This window comes from Stylophora pistillata, chromosome 8 (genome assembly GCF_964205215.1).
Source record: "Stylophora pistillata chromosome 8, jaStyPist1.2, whole genome shotgun sequence".
Taxonomy (NCBI): Eukaryota; Metazoa; Cnidaria; class Anthozoa; order Scleractinia; family Pocilloporidae; genus Stylophora; species Stylophora pistillata.
The window spans coordinates 151,257-167,993 of NC_142526.1; the positions used below are offsets into that span (position 1 = coordinate 151,257).

The following is a 16,737-nucleotide window of genomic DNA, read 5'->3' on the forward strand; positions in this document are numbered from 1 at the left end:
AATATTAAAACAAGACAAAAAATACTTGGAAGAAACTTTCAATACTTTCTAATGCATGAATTGCTAGTGACCAAAATAGATGGTTTCTCGTCGTTATCTTTCACCTAACCTGTGATCAGGTCCTTATTACAAGCGGTTCGGCGACACCGTTTCTTAAGTAGAGGAGGTATGAGGCCTTGAGCAACAAGAGCCGACAAAGGTGTTGCAAGGGGCCTTGCTATGATGAGCCCTACCCCTGGCAAAACTCTCCCCGACTCGTATCATTAACAAATCGACAGTGGTTTAGCGTTGTCTGTTTCCTTATTGACTACGACATTCGTCATTACAGTGGTGAAAATGTTGGAGTCGTCACAGTGGTCAAAATGTTGTGGTTGTCACAGTGGCAAAAATGTCTATCGATTTGTTAAATTTACAGCAACCGCACTGCAAGTGACTAAGTATAGCGCGAGTAGCTGTGATGTAATTACGCCTCTCTCCCCAGTCTACCAAGCACTCGATTTGACAGGTCCATTGTAGTGCTGTTTAATACAACTGAGGATTTCTACAATCGTGAGAAAATTTCCTTCTCAAATTAACAAGAATGGTTAAATCAACTTTCTTAAATCGCTTGTATAATTCTAGTCTATTTAAATGTTATCATGCATGGCCAATCAGCTTTAAAATCTGGTTTCTCCTTGAATCTAATCTCAATTAAATATACATGGAGGAGTTTACAAAAATAGTGATTGGAATTGAGCATAAACACTTGTCGATCAAATAGTAAAATCGTGATTCTGTTTTCGTAAAATCATTTAAAAATTGTGACAAATCATTCCAAAAGAAGGATAACTGTAAGTCCCCCAACTGAAATATGGGCTTACTGCCGTCATCTTCCACGCCACTTCTGCTTCTGATCAGTGGGCCTGTAAGAGTTAAAAGCACAACGTTGTAATCTTAATTCTTTCCTCTCTGCCAACTTAAATCTACTTAGATTCAAATGAAAGCGGATAGCCAGCAGTGCTAATTACCCGTGAGGTGGCACCTAGCCTCCTGTTTCTGGGTCGAATTGGAACTCGGAATTTTGGTTATTGAAATAAAAAAAAAGGGATTGGATAGAATTGCAACAAGGAAGGAACCCCAGGGAATCAAAGTTGGAACACAGTTAAATAAAAAGCCCTCATCACTGCACCCTTCCTGCTCTTGTAACAAGATCGCAGTCTTCGTAACTTACATGCCCTTTGTGAACCATCGACTCAATTTGGTTAAACATGGGTAGCAAACCGCATTACACTGACAAAAGGCTAATTTGCAGGATCTTGTAAAAAATAAACTAAAGTAGAAGGGAAAAGGAAATTTCTATCAATAGTTCCATTCCTACGTAGGACAAACAAAAAGTAGGTGAAAGCGACGTGATCTGTTCAATTTTAATTCAAACTAAGGCATAAGCTTTTTCTTGGCTTCTTAACACACTTCGAAGTATCTTACTTTTTTGAAGAGAACGTTAAATTTCTGTATCCCGACTTCATGTGTACTTTGGATCGAGGACCCTTTGACTGTTGAAGAGATATGGAGAAAATGGATATACTATTAATTAACAACGCTATCAACGATTTTGTAACATGTTTAAGAAGTAATTTCTGAGAACTAAAAAAATAAGAGTCACACATTCTAGGTACAGCTTGCACCATTTCTACTTACTTTAGAGTCTTTCGGAGAGTTATAGGGATTGAAAATGACTGCCTTTTCATTTGCCTCCTTTTGAGAATCTCCTGAATACGAAAGAATCGATACATATTTTAGTCTGTCCTGTGATACCATTACAGCGCTACTGAGCCATAAAGCCAACTTACGGCTGGGGAAGAAATGAGTTCATAGGAACTCCTTGAAAGACGCAGGGATTAAAACAGAGATCATGTATTTGAACTGTGGAATATACCGACACAAATTCGTCGGGGAACGATTCTCGCCATTTGTGTTCCTACCTGAAAATGTTGAATAGTCCACATTCGAATAGTTGAAAGGCACAAACTCTCTGCCAGGCTGAGAAACTGACTCAAATGAGGTGGAAATTTCTTCCTCTTTATTGTCAAGAGAAGTGGATAGACTGGAGTCCCGAAATTCTATTCTTCTTTTCTTTTTAGCAGATTTTCCAGTAGTCTAGTCGTAAACGAAAAACAAACACAAATGTAAAAACCGAAAATAACTCAAACTTCTCAAGCTACAAGCGTTATCGAGTAATTTCAATGTACTGTGACGAACGACGGAAAATTTGATAAAAGCGCCTACCCTGTCACTCAGAGGAGTCAAGTCCTCGGGCGTGTCTCTGTTTTCTTTGTGAGGATGTTTCTGGCCAATAGTCGGTTCTGAAGAGTAACAAAACAACTTCATCCTAAATAACCACACTGAATACATCTGGACCAAGATATGCTGTCACTCGCATAAATAAAAGAACTTATTTTTTTTCTTAGTTCGTGAGCAGGTGGTATTCTACAAATCCTGCAATCTGATTGGTTCCGAGAGCGGGCAGTATTCTCCCCATCCGGCGCGCTGACAGCGGGCGGTATCCGTTTCGCTCGAGTCACTTTGCAAAACATCTCAAGCTTTGTTGCAGGCGGTGTGCGCACTGGGATCGCGCTGATTCATGGGTGAGATTTGAAATCTAAGTCATTTGCATGCAGACGCCGTCGGGTAAACATCTCTTCGGGGCTAGCTGATTGAATGCGTAATGGCAATAAACTGTCTCTGGCCTTTTCTGGAAAAATTCAACAGAAAAGTCAATTTGCGTGAATTTCCTGGCCAAACTGCGGCTATCGATGCTTCTTGTTGGATACATTGGGCTTTGTATTTGTCCATAAGTGAACGTGGAAATCGAGAGAGGTGAGAAATTTTAGTGATGATCCTTTTACTTCGTTTAGAAAGGTGTTTTTTCGATTATAAAAGTCCAGTATGTTTTGTTTTTAATTGAAGATTTGATAGTATATTTCAAAGCTATCTACGGACGGTGACGAACTCCGGCGTAAGGCCGTTTGTTGTCTTTGATCGCCATATTTACCCAAAAGTTAACCATGTTCAAACGGTTATATCTGAAGATGCACTGGGGAGCGTTTATATACAGGGTTAGAGCAAAGATCAAAGAAGCCTTTTACACCTTTTTTATCACTCAAACTAACAGAGGTAAGAAATTCTAAGCTTTTAAGAAACGGTGTCAATTTCACAGTAAAAGAGCGTTGATAAAATGGGCTATTAGAAACAAAAGAGCGTTTTTCGTTTGAACCCAAAAACCATGTTGTTTAACTGTCGGGAAGTTGAAAGAGACGTTTCGGCATAAAAACCAGAGATGCATTCTGTTTTAGGTCGAAAATGCTTGCCGAAACTCACCAACTTACAAAGTTTTCGCCGCCATCTTGAAAATTCTACATCCACAATACATCGCAATCCCAGTGCGCACACCGCCTGGCTTTGTTGCAGGTTTTCCCAAATATATCTAATTTTACCGGCCGGGCAGAATGATTGAGAAAAGGCTTCGGTCACGACCTTTTGGCGATAAATAATATTCATTCTTTCTTCTCTCTCACTCTCAACTCACAACGGTTTTTCTGCAAAAATTGATTTCGAAATAAATTTGGTGGTACTAAATTTGTTTTTAAAACGATTGAAACGCGGCCTAAAAACAAGTTTTTATTTAATAATCCTTCACGAAAAGTAACTCGGAAAGTTACAACGAGTGGTGGTTGCAGTTAACAATTACGTTAATCAATGTGACTCTCAATCGTTAATATCTGAATTCTTCAACACAATTTGTTCGTTTGTGAAACGTAGAGCGAAGTTTTGAGTTCTTCTATAAATACACTTCCGGCTATTCTTTCCAAATCCCTTGAATTTGAACATTTCTACCGTAAATTTCCCATCAGAAACCGGAGGAATTACATGAATGAAAGTCGCATTAAATCTCCTTGTGTCTAGCTGGAAAGAGTCTCACTGACTTCAGCTTTTTAGTCGAAGAAAGACATCTACATACACCATTGCAGAAAACGAACAAGCAGACTAACAACTCAAAACTGACACACATTTGCATTCACTTACAATTTGACTTTCCGCGACATTTTATAACGGAAGAGAGGCAAATCTTCGAAGATTAATCGTCGTTGGAAATAAACAATACTTTCCGTAAGATTTCAGAGTGTTTTTTTCTTGAAGAACGTCACATTGTCACTTAACTCGTATATGTTTGTCACACCAGTACTGTTCTTTATTCAAAAGCGTACGCTTTTTTTCTTCTTCAATTGACAGGTGTCACATGGTGACAGTTACTTGTCAAAACATGTTTCAAAGTTTGCTCCGAAGCCTTTTCAGTTACATGGACAAATTAAAAAAAATTTCGGTGAAAGCTTTCTCTTTGATTTGAATAACATCTGTATTCTTCATTATCCACTCGCTAACAAATTGTCAAGTTTATGGAGGATTTTCCCGTAATTAAACTCGTAATTGTAACCCTACATCATTCGGGTTCTTTTGGCAATCATTTTGCTATGTGTTAGAAAAAAAATAAGAATGTTATTCACCAGCATAGGTCGGTCCGTATTGGGAAAAACTGTGCCCTCTGTCTTCAGTACCGCCCGAGGCCGTAAGACCTCGGGCACAGTTTTTCCCAATACGGACCTCCCGGCTGGTGAATAACATAGGTATGTTCTTGTTGCTTTCTGTTTACAACATTATCCCTGTTTCTAAGGCCGATATTTTAAGAGCAGTGTAAATGTGTTACCCGATGATGCCAATGAAGAAGCAAGTTGTGTCGCTTGTCTCCACTGCTGGTTTATCTGATGGAAGGAAGATTAGAGACAGGTTTAGCACGCAAGGATACCAAGCGAAATCTTGCAAAAAACACAGAAACTGTAGGATGGAGAGTTAAGAAAAGAAAGCTTGCACTATAGTGAACGAGAAAAGTTTGAAATTTCAACAAACCATAACTGCGGCAGCAGAAATAAACCCTACTGAAAAAAAATGTATTCCAATGATAAAAAGACTTCGTGATTCTTGTGCAAAAATCACTTTTTCTATCGTTGCTATAACTGTCCTTGTCTTTACGGTATAAGTGTTAAACAGAGGCAAGAGCCAATTCTTTGTAGCGGTTCATGTTCAAGGAAATAAAAACAAATGTGGTAAATTCATTTGGTAAGGCTCAGAGTACATTTGGACGAGGTTCCTTTCAACACAGGGCACCCACCCTGTTCGCCTGCTCGTCACTCTGCAGGTCACCAACAATAGCACTGCCTTCTGTTGTTTCCGAGCGGCTTTTTACCGGCAGGAACTGCAGAAACATTCTTCAGTGTTAGTAAATAGTCTGGTATGATAAATACTTCAAAAATAATCAAACGACGTAAAAACGTGATAAGGAGTGACAACAAACCTTTTGAAAAGGATTTTGAAATGAAGCCTCGATTCTTTCTGCTTTCTTCTGCCCGTCAGTATGCAAGTCATCTTCTAAAATCTGAGATTTTAAAAAAATTTAAAAATCAACCATTTTTCCATTAAACTAACAAGACGGCGGTAGTTTCACAAACGTTACATAAACACTGCAACAATGATCAACTCCAGAGCCACGTGCATGTCCCATCAAAATAAGTCAATATACAGCTAGATTAAGTTTTTAATGAATAAAGGCTGATAGTTTCTAAAGAAACTGTTTTGGGCTGCGTCGGTGGGGGTACATGTATTTCCTAACATAACTCACTTCCAACAGATGTAAAAACAAACAAACAATCAAAACAAAACAAGAAGGAGGGGCTGAAAACCTCTCTGACTGAGTTGCAGTTATACCTTAAATAGCGATATAGTAGGATTTGCTCTGATAACAGCGGGTCCGGACACAAAAACTCGACGAAATGAACTCGGCGAGTGACTAACAATGGCAGAGTCTCCTGGAAAAACAAAGGGTGGAATCAAATGGGTTTGACAGAGATGATAACATTTAAGAGAAAAAATACAACAAGAAAAAAGATTTGTCTCACCGTTAACAGTTGGGAGGTCTGGTTTATTAACTGAATCAATCAGCGACGGCTGGGATACTTTGGGGCTAACCTGTACGGAGAAAAGACACTTAAAAACTTACAGCTATAGACAAATTCGACCCATTGCAATTTCAGGGATTAGAGAAAAGGGTCATACACAAACAGTGATTACCAGAACAGTTTGCCTTGTTGTGCTTCCTGACTCAAATTGAGATGAAGCGCCAGAAGAAGAGATGGTCTGAAAAACGGTTAAAAAAAAAACAAAGATAACGTTACGTTACCAACACCACGAGTACTCTAATTGTAACAGTGGTATATACATCTTTAGTTAAGTGCAGCTAAGTTCCATAATGATTACACCACGAGTACTCTAATTGTAACAGTGGTATATACATCTTTAGTTAAGTGCAGCTAAGTTCCATAATGATTACGAGTACTCTAATTGTAACAGTGGTATATACATCTTTAGTTAAGTGCAGCTAAGTTCCATAATGATTACGTCCACTTATGTAACTGAGATGTATAAACCTTGTTTGAGGTTAGAGCAGTCTCCTTTGCTTGAACAATCAACATATGTATCTCATTCACGTACTGCTTGACCAGTGTGGGGACTGGATTACAACAGGCAAGAACGCCTTGGGCTTCTCTAAAAAGACAAAAAAAAATAGTCTGTAACAGTTTCACAACTGTGAGGAATAAAATACGGCACGATGATTTCTATTTTCTGGTCTTAGTCCCGTTCTATACAGTTTTTTTTTTTGCTTATAGTTTGGTCCCTCTTTGAGCTGCACTGTAGCTACTACCTTGGCATAGTTTCCGCAATCTGGAACATCATGTGATTTGGGAGAACAAAACTAAAAGAAAAAAAGAAGACAGCATAGCCTATTATATCATTAAAATGATTGAATTTTCTTGCCAAAAGTTGATAGCTTTTAAAAAAGAAATCTGTGAAATTTTATTACAATACAAAATTGATGAGCTTTACATTTTGATCATACACGACAAGTTGAAATTAAACAGGGATAAATCCACAAACAAGGTCTTTCTACAAAAGATAGTTTAGTTCCAAAGTTTGTTGGCTGAATAACGCATTCAACGAGACAGATGAGTTATCTTACTCAGTACAAATTTAGCCTCACCCGCAGCTTTCATCCTCTTCTCGTGCAATGTTATCTCTCCACGCAAACAGAAGGCGGAATGCATGCATCTGTAAAATGAACAGTTCTTTTCAATGAAAAGTACACCAACAGATAGGCTGGATACAAAAGTACACCAACAGGTTCCGCCTCCCGGTTAGCTCAATTGGTTAGAGCGCCGGACTGTTGTGCGGGAGGTCGAGGGTTTGAGCCCCGGCCGGACCAACACTCAAGGTCTTAAAATAACTGAGGAGAATGTGGTACCTTTCTATAACATCAAGAAATGAATAGACATTCTAGTCTTCTTGGATAAGGACGAATAAACCGTAGGTCCCGTATCCTGCATCTAGTGATTAGTTAATTTGGTTAGGCAGGGGACGTTAAAGAACCCACTCACGAGATTACTGTGATGTGGTCTGGCCTATTTACTGGGCCCGCAGTAATTGGCGCAAGCTGTTGCGGAGTCCCTGCCTGTCGGCGAAGCTAATAAATTAAATCAAATCAATTAAAATTCCTTTGAAATCATCAGACGAGTAGGAAAATATAGCTGAAGTCACAAATCAATTCAGACAAGGCAAATTTGTATCGAGAGCCCAGGTATTTAAATTAGTAAATCAGAGAGCAGTCATATCACCTGCGCAGTGTTGAATGTTCGCTTGTGTTTCTCCAGTACTTTTCTGTAAGATTCACTGGTAAATAATGGTTTCTCATAGCACTATATAAATGAAAAACAAAAAAAAAGAATAAGTCATGTCAAAATAATGTTCCTTAGAGATTCGTTAGTTAGTTGCTGTTCAGAAAAATGAGTCCATGGGACAGAGCAAACACTGAACTCAGAGGGCAACCAAAATCAAGCCTACATTGTACAACTCCTTGATTACTAAAAGAAGCAGAAAAATTAAAGAACATAATTTCCAGTTTGTTCGACATAAGCTCTGATTGTTTTCTTGTGCAAGAAACTGTACTTTCCACCTAGGAGTGAGTAAATGGATATCAGTGAATTGTCAGGGAAATCCAACATAATTATGTGGGGTGGAAGGTTTGGGAGTCACCTCCCATGGACTAGCATCCCATCTAAGAGAGTAGTAAAACTCCTGATCACTTCACGCTACAGAAACTTGAATAAACTTCAGCTGGATGGGCTGCTTGGCTTCTTACCTTTTTTCTCACAAGGTACCAAACCCTCTAACTCCCATGAGTGATCAAGCAGACAAATCATGAGAATAATCTAAAACCAAATTCTCCAAACTAACATCATAAAAATTGTATGGTAGACAGCAAGGGAATTACTAAATACATCTTGGGCACGGAAGAGTTGAACCGCACAGTGACCTACATGTTGAACTACTTTGGCTAACTCAAAGTTCGCAAGCAAGATACGTCAGCTAACTGGAGCAGCAATGCAACAAACCTTTAAGCAAATATCCTTGCTCCTGGAGTACACTGATTGTAATAAGTTGTTATTTGCATTTCCTCTTTTTATGAGATCGTTATGCATACGATCACAAATGTATAGCAAATAATGTGTGTCTTCTCTGGCGTAGCGCACCATCTCTGAAGGCAGAGGTCTGTTATAAACAAATTTGATTATTAAAATATTAATGTTTACATGAAATGATCACTGTTATAATATTGTAATTTTATCCATCAAATTTTGGCAGCATTAAACACTAAAATAAGCAACATAACAATGAATGAGCTGGTCAGAGGGGTTGACTTCTAAACAAGGATGCAGTTTTTTTTGTCCCTTACTTGTCTAAATTTCTTCAAGAAAAGAAAAACTGTTACACAACAAAACTATTCATCACCTTATCCTCCAATCTGCCAATTGGTATTGTTTATTTGCTGTGACATCACAAAACTTCTTCAGCAGGAAAGCTAAGGAATACTTCTCATAGTTTAGCACTCTGGCAGCCTGGCCTGTGTCAAACATATTGACAACATAAATACCAAAGTCTCGCTGCAGCCATCCAATATCCATATCAGCTCCATGAAGAACCTGCAGGAAATAAAAAGTTTAGTATCATGTAAATGCATGTAACAAGTTGTTAATTCTATGGCATAAAAAAAAATGCCGTGCAAACCAGAGTCACGAAGAAGTTATTTGGTATTCTGGTTTATCTGGCTTACTGGCCTCATCTATGTCCCCCCTCCACTAAAGTTCTTTCCTTGTGACATTCATGAGCTTTATATGATTATAAGATCAAAAATTAGACAGTATTTTAAATGTACCCAGAAAGTAATATTACCTTCAGTATGTTGGGATTGGTGAAATAGTCATTAAGGATTTGAAGCTCACTGCGCAGCTCCAGTGTGTCAATGAGAAAATCTTGGTGCTGTGTGGATATCTGCATCAAGCAACAAAATCCTTGGAAAGATCTGTAGGAATGAGCCTAGAGAGCAAAAACATGAAAGGTGAGTGAAATACAGAAAAATGCCAAAAAATCTCAAGCCACCCTGAATCCAGGTTCTTGTAAAAAAATCACTCATTGGCAAGACAGTTGTGTAGTGGCTACAAAATGGCTACAAAATGCCTACTTTGCCTCCAGTGGGAACCATAGCCATACTCAGTCACCCAACTGAATCATGTATTGCTGATAACTCATCTCTAGCTATCAACATGATGTACCTCTAGATCCACTGCAAACTCTGTCACAGTTGCAAGGTGCTGGCAAAGCTGTTCAAGCTGTTCTGCTGTTTCAATCATAGTGAATGGAGTTTTCTCAAGTTCATCATACAGCTGGCAACCAAAACAAAAAAATAAAAAAAAACCTAAATATGGTCCATTACTTTGCTTTCAAAAGGCCAGAATAATCTACATGTGTTTTAATCCACTATGAATTATTTTGATGAAAACTACGTGAATTATGTGTACTACAACATGTAAATTGTAAATCCTTCAAAGTAAAATTTCATGCTTGCCTTGTATGATGGGTCTATTCTATAACATCCATGTTGTTAAGACTATAAATCATTTTACAGGTACATTTGGGCTAACCTCCTCTTTCCGTAGCATCAACTGATTTTCTGGAGGTTGAAACACTTCAAGTTCATATTGGTAAGGATGGGCTGTACTGAAATGCACCCACAAAACAAAAATAGTGATGAAACATTTGCATGCTTAAGCTTTGTATATAAATTTACAGCTTATAGCAGATGGATACAAGAACAACTCACAGAGAACCAATACATAGCGCAAAAAACAAAACAAGCCCAAATACTAGGTACTGACATACTTATTAATTTATTATAATCACCTGTTTACAGAAGAACTGCTGATTCCCTTTACTCTCTCTCGATGCACAAAGTCAGCAATAGATGATGGTACTTGTGCATTTTCATGAAGATGTCCACTGCCGCTTATTTCATCTGAAAAACAACAGACACAAATCAGTCTAATTCTCCTGAGTTGACAGATTTACATCAATTATTATCTTCCCCATTTCTTGGTTTTCTAGTTTCCTGGAGTAGTTAAATTTATTTTGTATTGAATACAAGGCTATTTTTCCTTCCAAATCTGCAATATACAGGCTGTTGTCATGACACTGACTCGACATAAAAGGCTCTGATATTTTTCTGTATGGGGTCAAATGATTTCAACCTACCAACTTCAAAAGGCCTCAGAGCATTAGGCTTTCTCTTTATAATTGGAATAAAAGGAGTGTTGCTGTTGTCAATCTTGTCTTTAAATTTCAGTTGTGGTCGTTGAATGTTTTTAGCCATGAGAAACCGGAAGTTGGTATCTTTCTTCCCCGGGGTGTCTTTCTGTAAGTTTATAATACCAAAAAAAAACAAAATGGAAAAACAGCTCAGCATATAATTATGGAATCAAAGGTTAATTGTATACCAAATGCATTAATTTTTAAGACCAGCATGAGATAGTACTGATTCTAAGTACTGTAAACACCAATATAAATGCCAAACTTGCAGATAAGCCATACCTTGAGTTGGAACCTCAAATTTTAGAAAAAATTAAGTTTTTTAAAAGAAACAGAAAGAAATCACAAATAGAGTCCTAGAAGCTGTTCTATTTGGTTGCTCCAATGATCCTAACCTATAACTTTAGCAGCTATACATGTAGCATGGACATCATGTCTAGTTATTTGATCTCACTCTGGTAATCTGTTAGACTGCATTTGTTTCAATCCTGTCAAATTTTCAAAAGAGGTTTACATAAATGAAAGGAAATATTGAGCTCCTGTGTATTTGTAGCTTGGTAACATGCCATTTGATACAGACTTAAACATTTGCGATTAATGGAGCTAAGTTCTGCAGATTTGCAGCACATTCTGCAAAATGTTCTATTGCAACTAAGTCAAACCCCAGATTTGTTACAAAATGTTCAGGGAAAAAGGTGCTGCTTATTGTTTGTAGCAATTAAATTATGCATATGTCATGGACTTTTAACGAATCCACATTGTTTCCCTTCATTTGAAATTTATTGCATGTTTACACTGTACCTTAGCTCTGTTCCAACTTGACACAATTGGTGTTCCTTGTTGCCCAGGAGCTCCAGCAACTGTCTGGTTTGTTTTGTTTGATTTCAGGCCTGCAGCCTCATCAAGGTTTGTATCCTTTTGAGACAAATATTAACATTAATAAGGATGAACGTCCGACTAAAAGCCAGTGATAATAATCTTAATAAACTCACCACTCTTTCCAGAAGCATGTCATTGGCTTCTACAAGACTGTCAACCAGCTCATCACTGTCTGGATCCATATCATGAGTATCTGATGGCCACTGACAATGAACTTTCCAATGACGCAACAGATTACCGATGCTGTGAGAACAATTGGACATTATTGTCTCTTTGATTCAAATAAATGTCATGCGCTTCACATAATAAAAATGATTAGTCACCATAGAGATAATAATAACTCTTAAGAGAAGTAAAATCACTTGTAAATGATGTGAATGTTGCAGGTAATTTTCTTTCTAAGGTAAATTTAATTTTTCACGAGGTACAATTTTTTAACCTGGGTAATTTTGCACCCCAATATTTTTTTCATTTCCTATGGGGTAACTGTCTTTGTGACTCTCTTTTTATTGATAACAAAGACAGAAATATTATTTGGGTTTTGCCAAGATAAGGATATAACAATCTGAGAGCAACATTTTCACTGCAATTAGCCTGATTCTGTCAGTTAGTCAATCAGAGGATTACATCAAGGGTAAGGGCTGTGGATTAAGGTTTAAGGGTAAGGCTTAGGATTAAGATAAAAAAGGGAGATAGATTTTGAAAAAAAAAATAGATGGTTTACTGTTACTATTAAAACACATATAAACAACAAATATAAAAATAAACTTGAAAGCAGTTTTATTGTCTATCGTTCCATTACCATTTTACATGCTGCTTTAAACGTTATTTCTTTAGTAGTTTCAAAGACAATATTTGGTCTCCAGCATTTTGTCAATCTTGAGGGGGAAATGAAAGTTGTTATTAAACCAAATTTGGTTGCTATTCTTGCACATATGTTTTCCATTTCAACTATTTTCCCAAATAGGACATGGAGATGAAGCGCAGTACTTTTATTAACCTTATCAATCCAACTATACATGTGCCAGAAAATTACTTGACTGTAGTGGTTTCGTTATTGGCCACTTCAAATGATCAGTTACACTTTTTTTGTGGTTGGTGTGGATGGCAAAGACTGACAAATAGTGTTATAACATATATTTGCACGATCCTTCGCAGTAAAGCACTATTTGAGCAATAGTGAAAATCAGACCTGAAAAAAATTTCAGGCCTGTACGGGACTCGAACCACTGACCTCTGCGATACTAGTGCAGCGCTCTACCAATTGAGCTAACAAGCCAACTGAGAGCAGGCCATCAAATTAATTCAACATGAACCCGTAGATGATAAATCAAACAACAACAAACATATGAATCATATGTATTAACTGCGGTTATGAAACGTATATTTGCACGATCCTTCGCAGTAAAGCACTATTTGAGCAATAGTGAAAATCAGACCTGAAAAAAAAAATTTCAGGCCTAGTATCGCAGAGGTCAGTGGTTCGAGTCCCGTACAGGCCTGAAATTTTTTTCAGGTCTGATTTTCACTATTGCTCAAATAGTGCTTTACTGCGAAGGATCATGCAAATATACGTTTCATAACCGCAGTTAATACATATGTTTCATATGTTTGTTAGTGTTATAACATGTTGAGATATTTCTGCATATGTCCTCTTTATGAATTCTTCAGTTTTATCTCTCCCACAGTGTGCGGTTGAAGAATGAGCTTGGGATAAAACGCCATGAAGTTGGCTTTTAGGCACTACAATTTTTTGGTCCTTGGACAGGATGTTGTCATTTTGAATATTCCACTGCTTTCGCTTAATTGTCCCTATATCTGTCTTTGTTAGTCCAAACTGCTAGTGATTCTTGCTTTCATTTTTGAGCCAGTTCTTAGCATTTTCGTAAAAATTCATCATCTATGAAGACAGTCACTTTACTGTTACTTTTTCTGGAGCCTTTAAGGGCATCTACAACTTTTCGTAAAATGTGTCTTAAGCGACACAAAACAGTACACTCTCCATCACTTTCTTTGCTTTCAATGAACAGGTCCCATTTTCATACAAGTGCACATACATGTGCATGTTGTGCATAAATTAGATTTTGACCTAGGTGAGTCTGGGACCAAAGAAAGAATAAATAGAAGAGAAAATGGAAACTCCTAAATTGAGCAGTGTGGTATAGAGAATAGTGTGATGGACAGGAGATCTGAACTGCTATGAAGGTTGTTGGTTCAATATGCAGAGGGTAAGTAATACTTCTTTATTCTCAATGAAGTACTGGTATTAATATAAATGCAACATAACTGGTGTGAAGCAGAACTATGAGATAGTGAAAGAGTACAGGTTGATAGAAGGGGAAAGGGAGTAAGAGAGGAATGTGAAAGTGATGTTGTCAATTTTTTTTTAATTCCTCTACCTTTTAAGAACCCCCTAAAAATACCAGGCCCCTATTTTTCCACACCCCAAAAAATGAATTAATTTCAATATATCAACAAAGTTGAAATGGTAAATTGGCCACCGTTATGATTGCAAAAGCTGACATTTTGAGCATTAGCCCTTTGTCGGAGCGAATAGAAGAATTGTGGGTTGTGTGAACTTTTAAAGGCAGAAAATGGAGCTATGTGATTGGTGGGAACATGGCAACAAGAAAAACACAAATAAATTAGTGGAATGAAAAGCGTTCTTTGATACCTATGGGATTTAGATTGCCGGTTTGAAAGATGAGCTTTTGTTCAAGAGTTTTAAGGCTTTCCGTGCTACCTAAGTGCAAGGAAAGACCACAGATTGCTATATGTTGCTTAGAATGATTAGGTAAATTAAAATGTCTAGCAACAAATGAATGCCTTTTTCAGACAGTTGACTGAAACCAGGCAAGAGTAAAATTACCTGGTTAAAAAAAATACCAAGTTCAAAAATATATTTACCTAGTTAAAAAAAAAATTACCTATTGAAAATTTTTAACTAGACTGTACAACATGAACAGAACAAATGAAACACATTTATTTCAACAGTTGGCAACTACCTGAAATGGAACTTACTGGTGGTAGGTGTTGCTTAAATTTGGCAATTTACTAGTTGCATTGAAAAAAAAATGTTGCTTACTTGCTAAGCAGCCTGGCTCCTTGAGCTGATCTAAATTCCCTAAAATCTACAAAACTGTAGTAAAAGTCATGATCTTCTCCTGCTGTAGGCAAGTTGCCAGATTCCCTTACAGCTTGGACAATAGCAGCTAGGGATTCCTAAGAAAAACAGCAATCAAATTATTGGATAAAGGGGGCAAGTTCCTAGCGCAACTGTAGTGCTGTGCTGGTGGGGGTAACAAGGTAATTTGGTTCTATCAACAACGTTGAAATTGTAAATTGGCCACCATTAAGAATTAAAAAGCTGGCTTTTTGAGCATTAGCCCTTCATCAGAGCAACGAAGGGCTAATGCTCAAAACGTCAGCTTTTTAACTCTTAGTGGTAGCCAATTTACAATTTCAACATTGTTGATATATTAACCAAATCAAATCATTGGTCTATTCTGTATCCTTCTATTGATATATCCCTGGCCTATCCTTCAAAATAAGTAAAAATCTACCTGCAAGAACAATTGGCTAATTTAGCTATGGAGGCTTATCACAATTCTGGAATATTTAAAGCTTGTGGCAACTGCAAACTTTGTTCTTCTCCAGGATGAATGCTTTAAGCAAGGGGAAAATTATGAATCCCATCAACACCTATATATCTTTCATGCTTCTTTTTCTGCATTCTCTTTAACTACAATTCAGCTAAGAGGATCATTTCTTTACCTGCTCCTTGCTGGTGGCAATTTAATTTAATTTATATAATGAAAACACAAAAGAAGAAACTCCGAAAGACTTTTGCATGACAATCTTACCTTAAGCAGTAAGCAAAAAAAGTAATAAGAACATTTCAGGGCTACTTTAGCAAGGAAAATGTGTCACATCGCATGCAAGAAGTCGTACGATACAAAGGCATGAAACATTTATCAAACATGGCGGATAGGCATTTAATACCAGACCTCCTGTTCTCAACGGATTAATTTTAAATTCAGAAGCTTTTCAACAAAATATTGTGCCCACGATCACCACGAAGAAGCCACTGTAATATGTCGTCTCGGAAGACGCAATTTGAAAGCCATTTCAAGTTTTAGCTTAAAGGTAAACAAACTTAATTTGCAATTCCTTCAGCAGAGAAGCAGAAACGAGACTTAAGGCATTTTTCTCATCTACAATCTTTTATTTATCGGAGGAAGTTAGTTTAGTTGCCAAAGTGGCGACTAAACTCGAACTTTTAGTCACCAAGTTAAAAGTTTTAGTTGCCTTGGCGACCGTTCCGGTTGCAATTTCAAGCCCTGTCCTACCCCAACCCTGCAGGAGACGGGACCTACGGTTTATTCGTCCTTATCCGAGAAGACTAGAATGTCTAAAAGTATTTGGGATGCTGATTTGCTTAATATTTGATCTATATTGTAAATGCATCCCTCTCAAAACAACCTTCCCTCAACCCCCACCACTCCCCCCCCCTCTGAACAATGTTGAACTCCAGCACTGAAACTTGATACACAAACATCAAAATTGTCTTAAATGTCCACTCTGATCCGATTAAAAGCCATGTGACCATCAAGCCAGCAAAGTGAGCAAGATCTTCCGACTCTTAAAAAACGTAGAGGCTGATTGTACAACCCTAACCGAAAAACTGTCCATCAAAGATAATTATTCAGACCCAGTAAGAGTTTCTTATGGTATTCCAAGCTGTTATATAATGCACTGGGGTATGTAACATGAGCTCAGCTTTTTTTTAAGCGTCGAAATAGATGTGTGATGGAATTGATCGTTAAACTCTCGAAATTTAAGTCTGCACAAAGAAGACTTCCCTTGTCATATTTATACAAAGCTAGGTCCCCTGAATCTAAGAAGAATTGAATTATATAGATTAAGCATTAAAATTCCATAAATACCTGAGAAAACGTTTTCAGATCTCCTATTCCAGGCAAAACACTCTCTGCATCGTCTCCTTCCATGTGGTCAGCCATTTTTGAAACCGAAAACTGAGAAGATCTGGGAAAGGAAAATGGAAATCCCATGACT

General features: G+C 37.5%; 1 protein-coding gene across 2 annotated transcripts; it reads right to left on the reverse strand.

The window, feature by feature from the left end:
• Nucleotides 1–506: 506 nt before the first annotated feature.
• On the reverse strand, nt 507–16,727 carry LOC111319758 (exosome complex component 10). 2 transcript variants are annotated; one of them, XM_088730687.1, is made up of 26 exons: nt 16,608–16,727; nt 14,747–14,883; nt 11,775–11,860; nt 11,584–11,697; nt 10,729–10,888; nt 10,381–10,492; nt 10,122–10,197; nt 9,753–9,863; nt 9,373–9,516; nt 8,932–9,122; nt 8,535–8,691; nt 7,758–7,838; nt 7,127–7,194; nt 6,791–6,841; nt 6,516–6,633; nt 6,160–6,225; nt 5,988–6,057; nt 5,797–5,897; nt 5,387–5,467; nt 5,204–5,287; nt 4,742–4,796; nt 2,266–2,342; nt 1,962–2,136; nt 1,678–1,748; nt 1,465–1,532; nt 507–902 (listed from the first exon to the last, which is right to left on the reverse strand). In XM_088730687.1, the coding sequence occupies exons 3-26, from the start codon at nt 11,841–11,843 to the stop codon at nt 866–868; spliced, it is 2,337 nt and encodes a 778-aa protein (XP_088586813.1). In that variant the 5' UTR covers nt 11,844–11,860; nt 14,747–14,883; nt 16,608–16,727; the 3' UTR covers nt 507–865. The 2 variants fall into 2 exon arrangements, with proteins under 2 accessions (XP_088586813.1, XP_088586812.1); XM_088730686.1 differs by having other exon boundaries at nt 11,775–11,904.
• Nucleotides 16,728–16,737: the final 10 nt, after the last annotated feature.

Coding starts and splice junctions, on each gene's coding strand:
- LOC111319758 (XM_088730686.1), bottom strand. CDS start 16,682: ATGGCTGACCACATGGAAGGAGACGATGCAGAGAGTGTTTTGCCTGGA. Junction 10,889..11,583: donor CAAGTTGGAACAGAGCTAAG/GTACAGTGTAAA, acceptor ATAAACTTACAG/AAAGACACCCCGGGGAAGAA. Junction 10,198..10,380: donor AGCAGTTCTTCTGTAAACAG/GTGATTATAATA, acceptor GGTGCATTTCAG/TACAGCCCATCCTTACCAAT.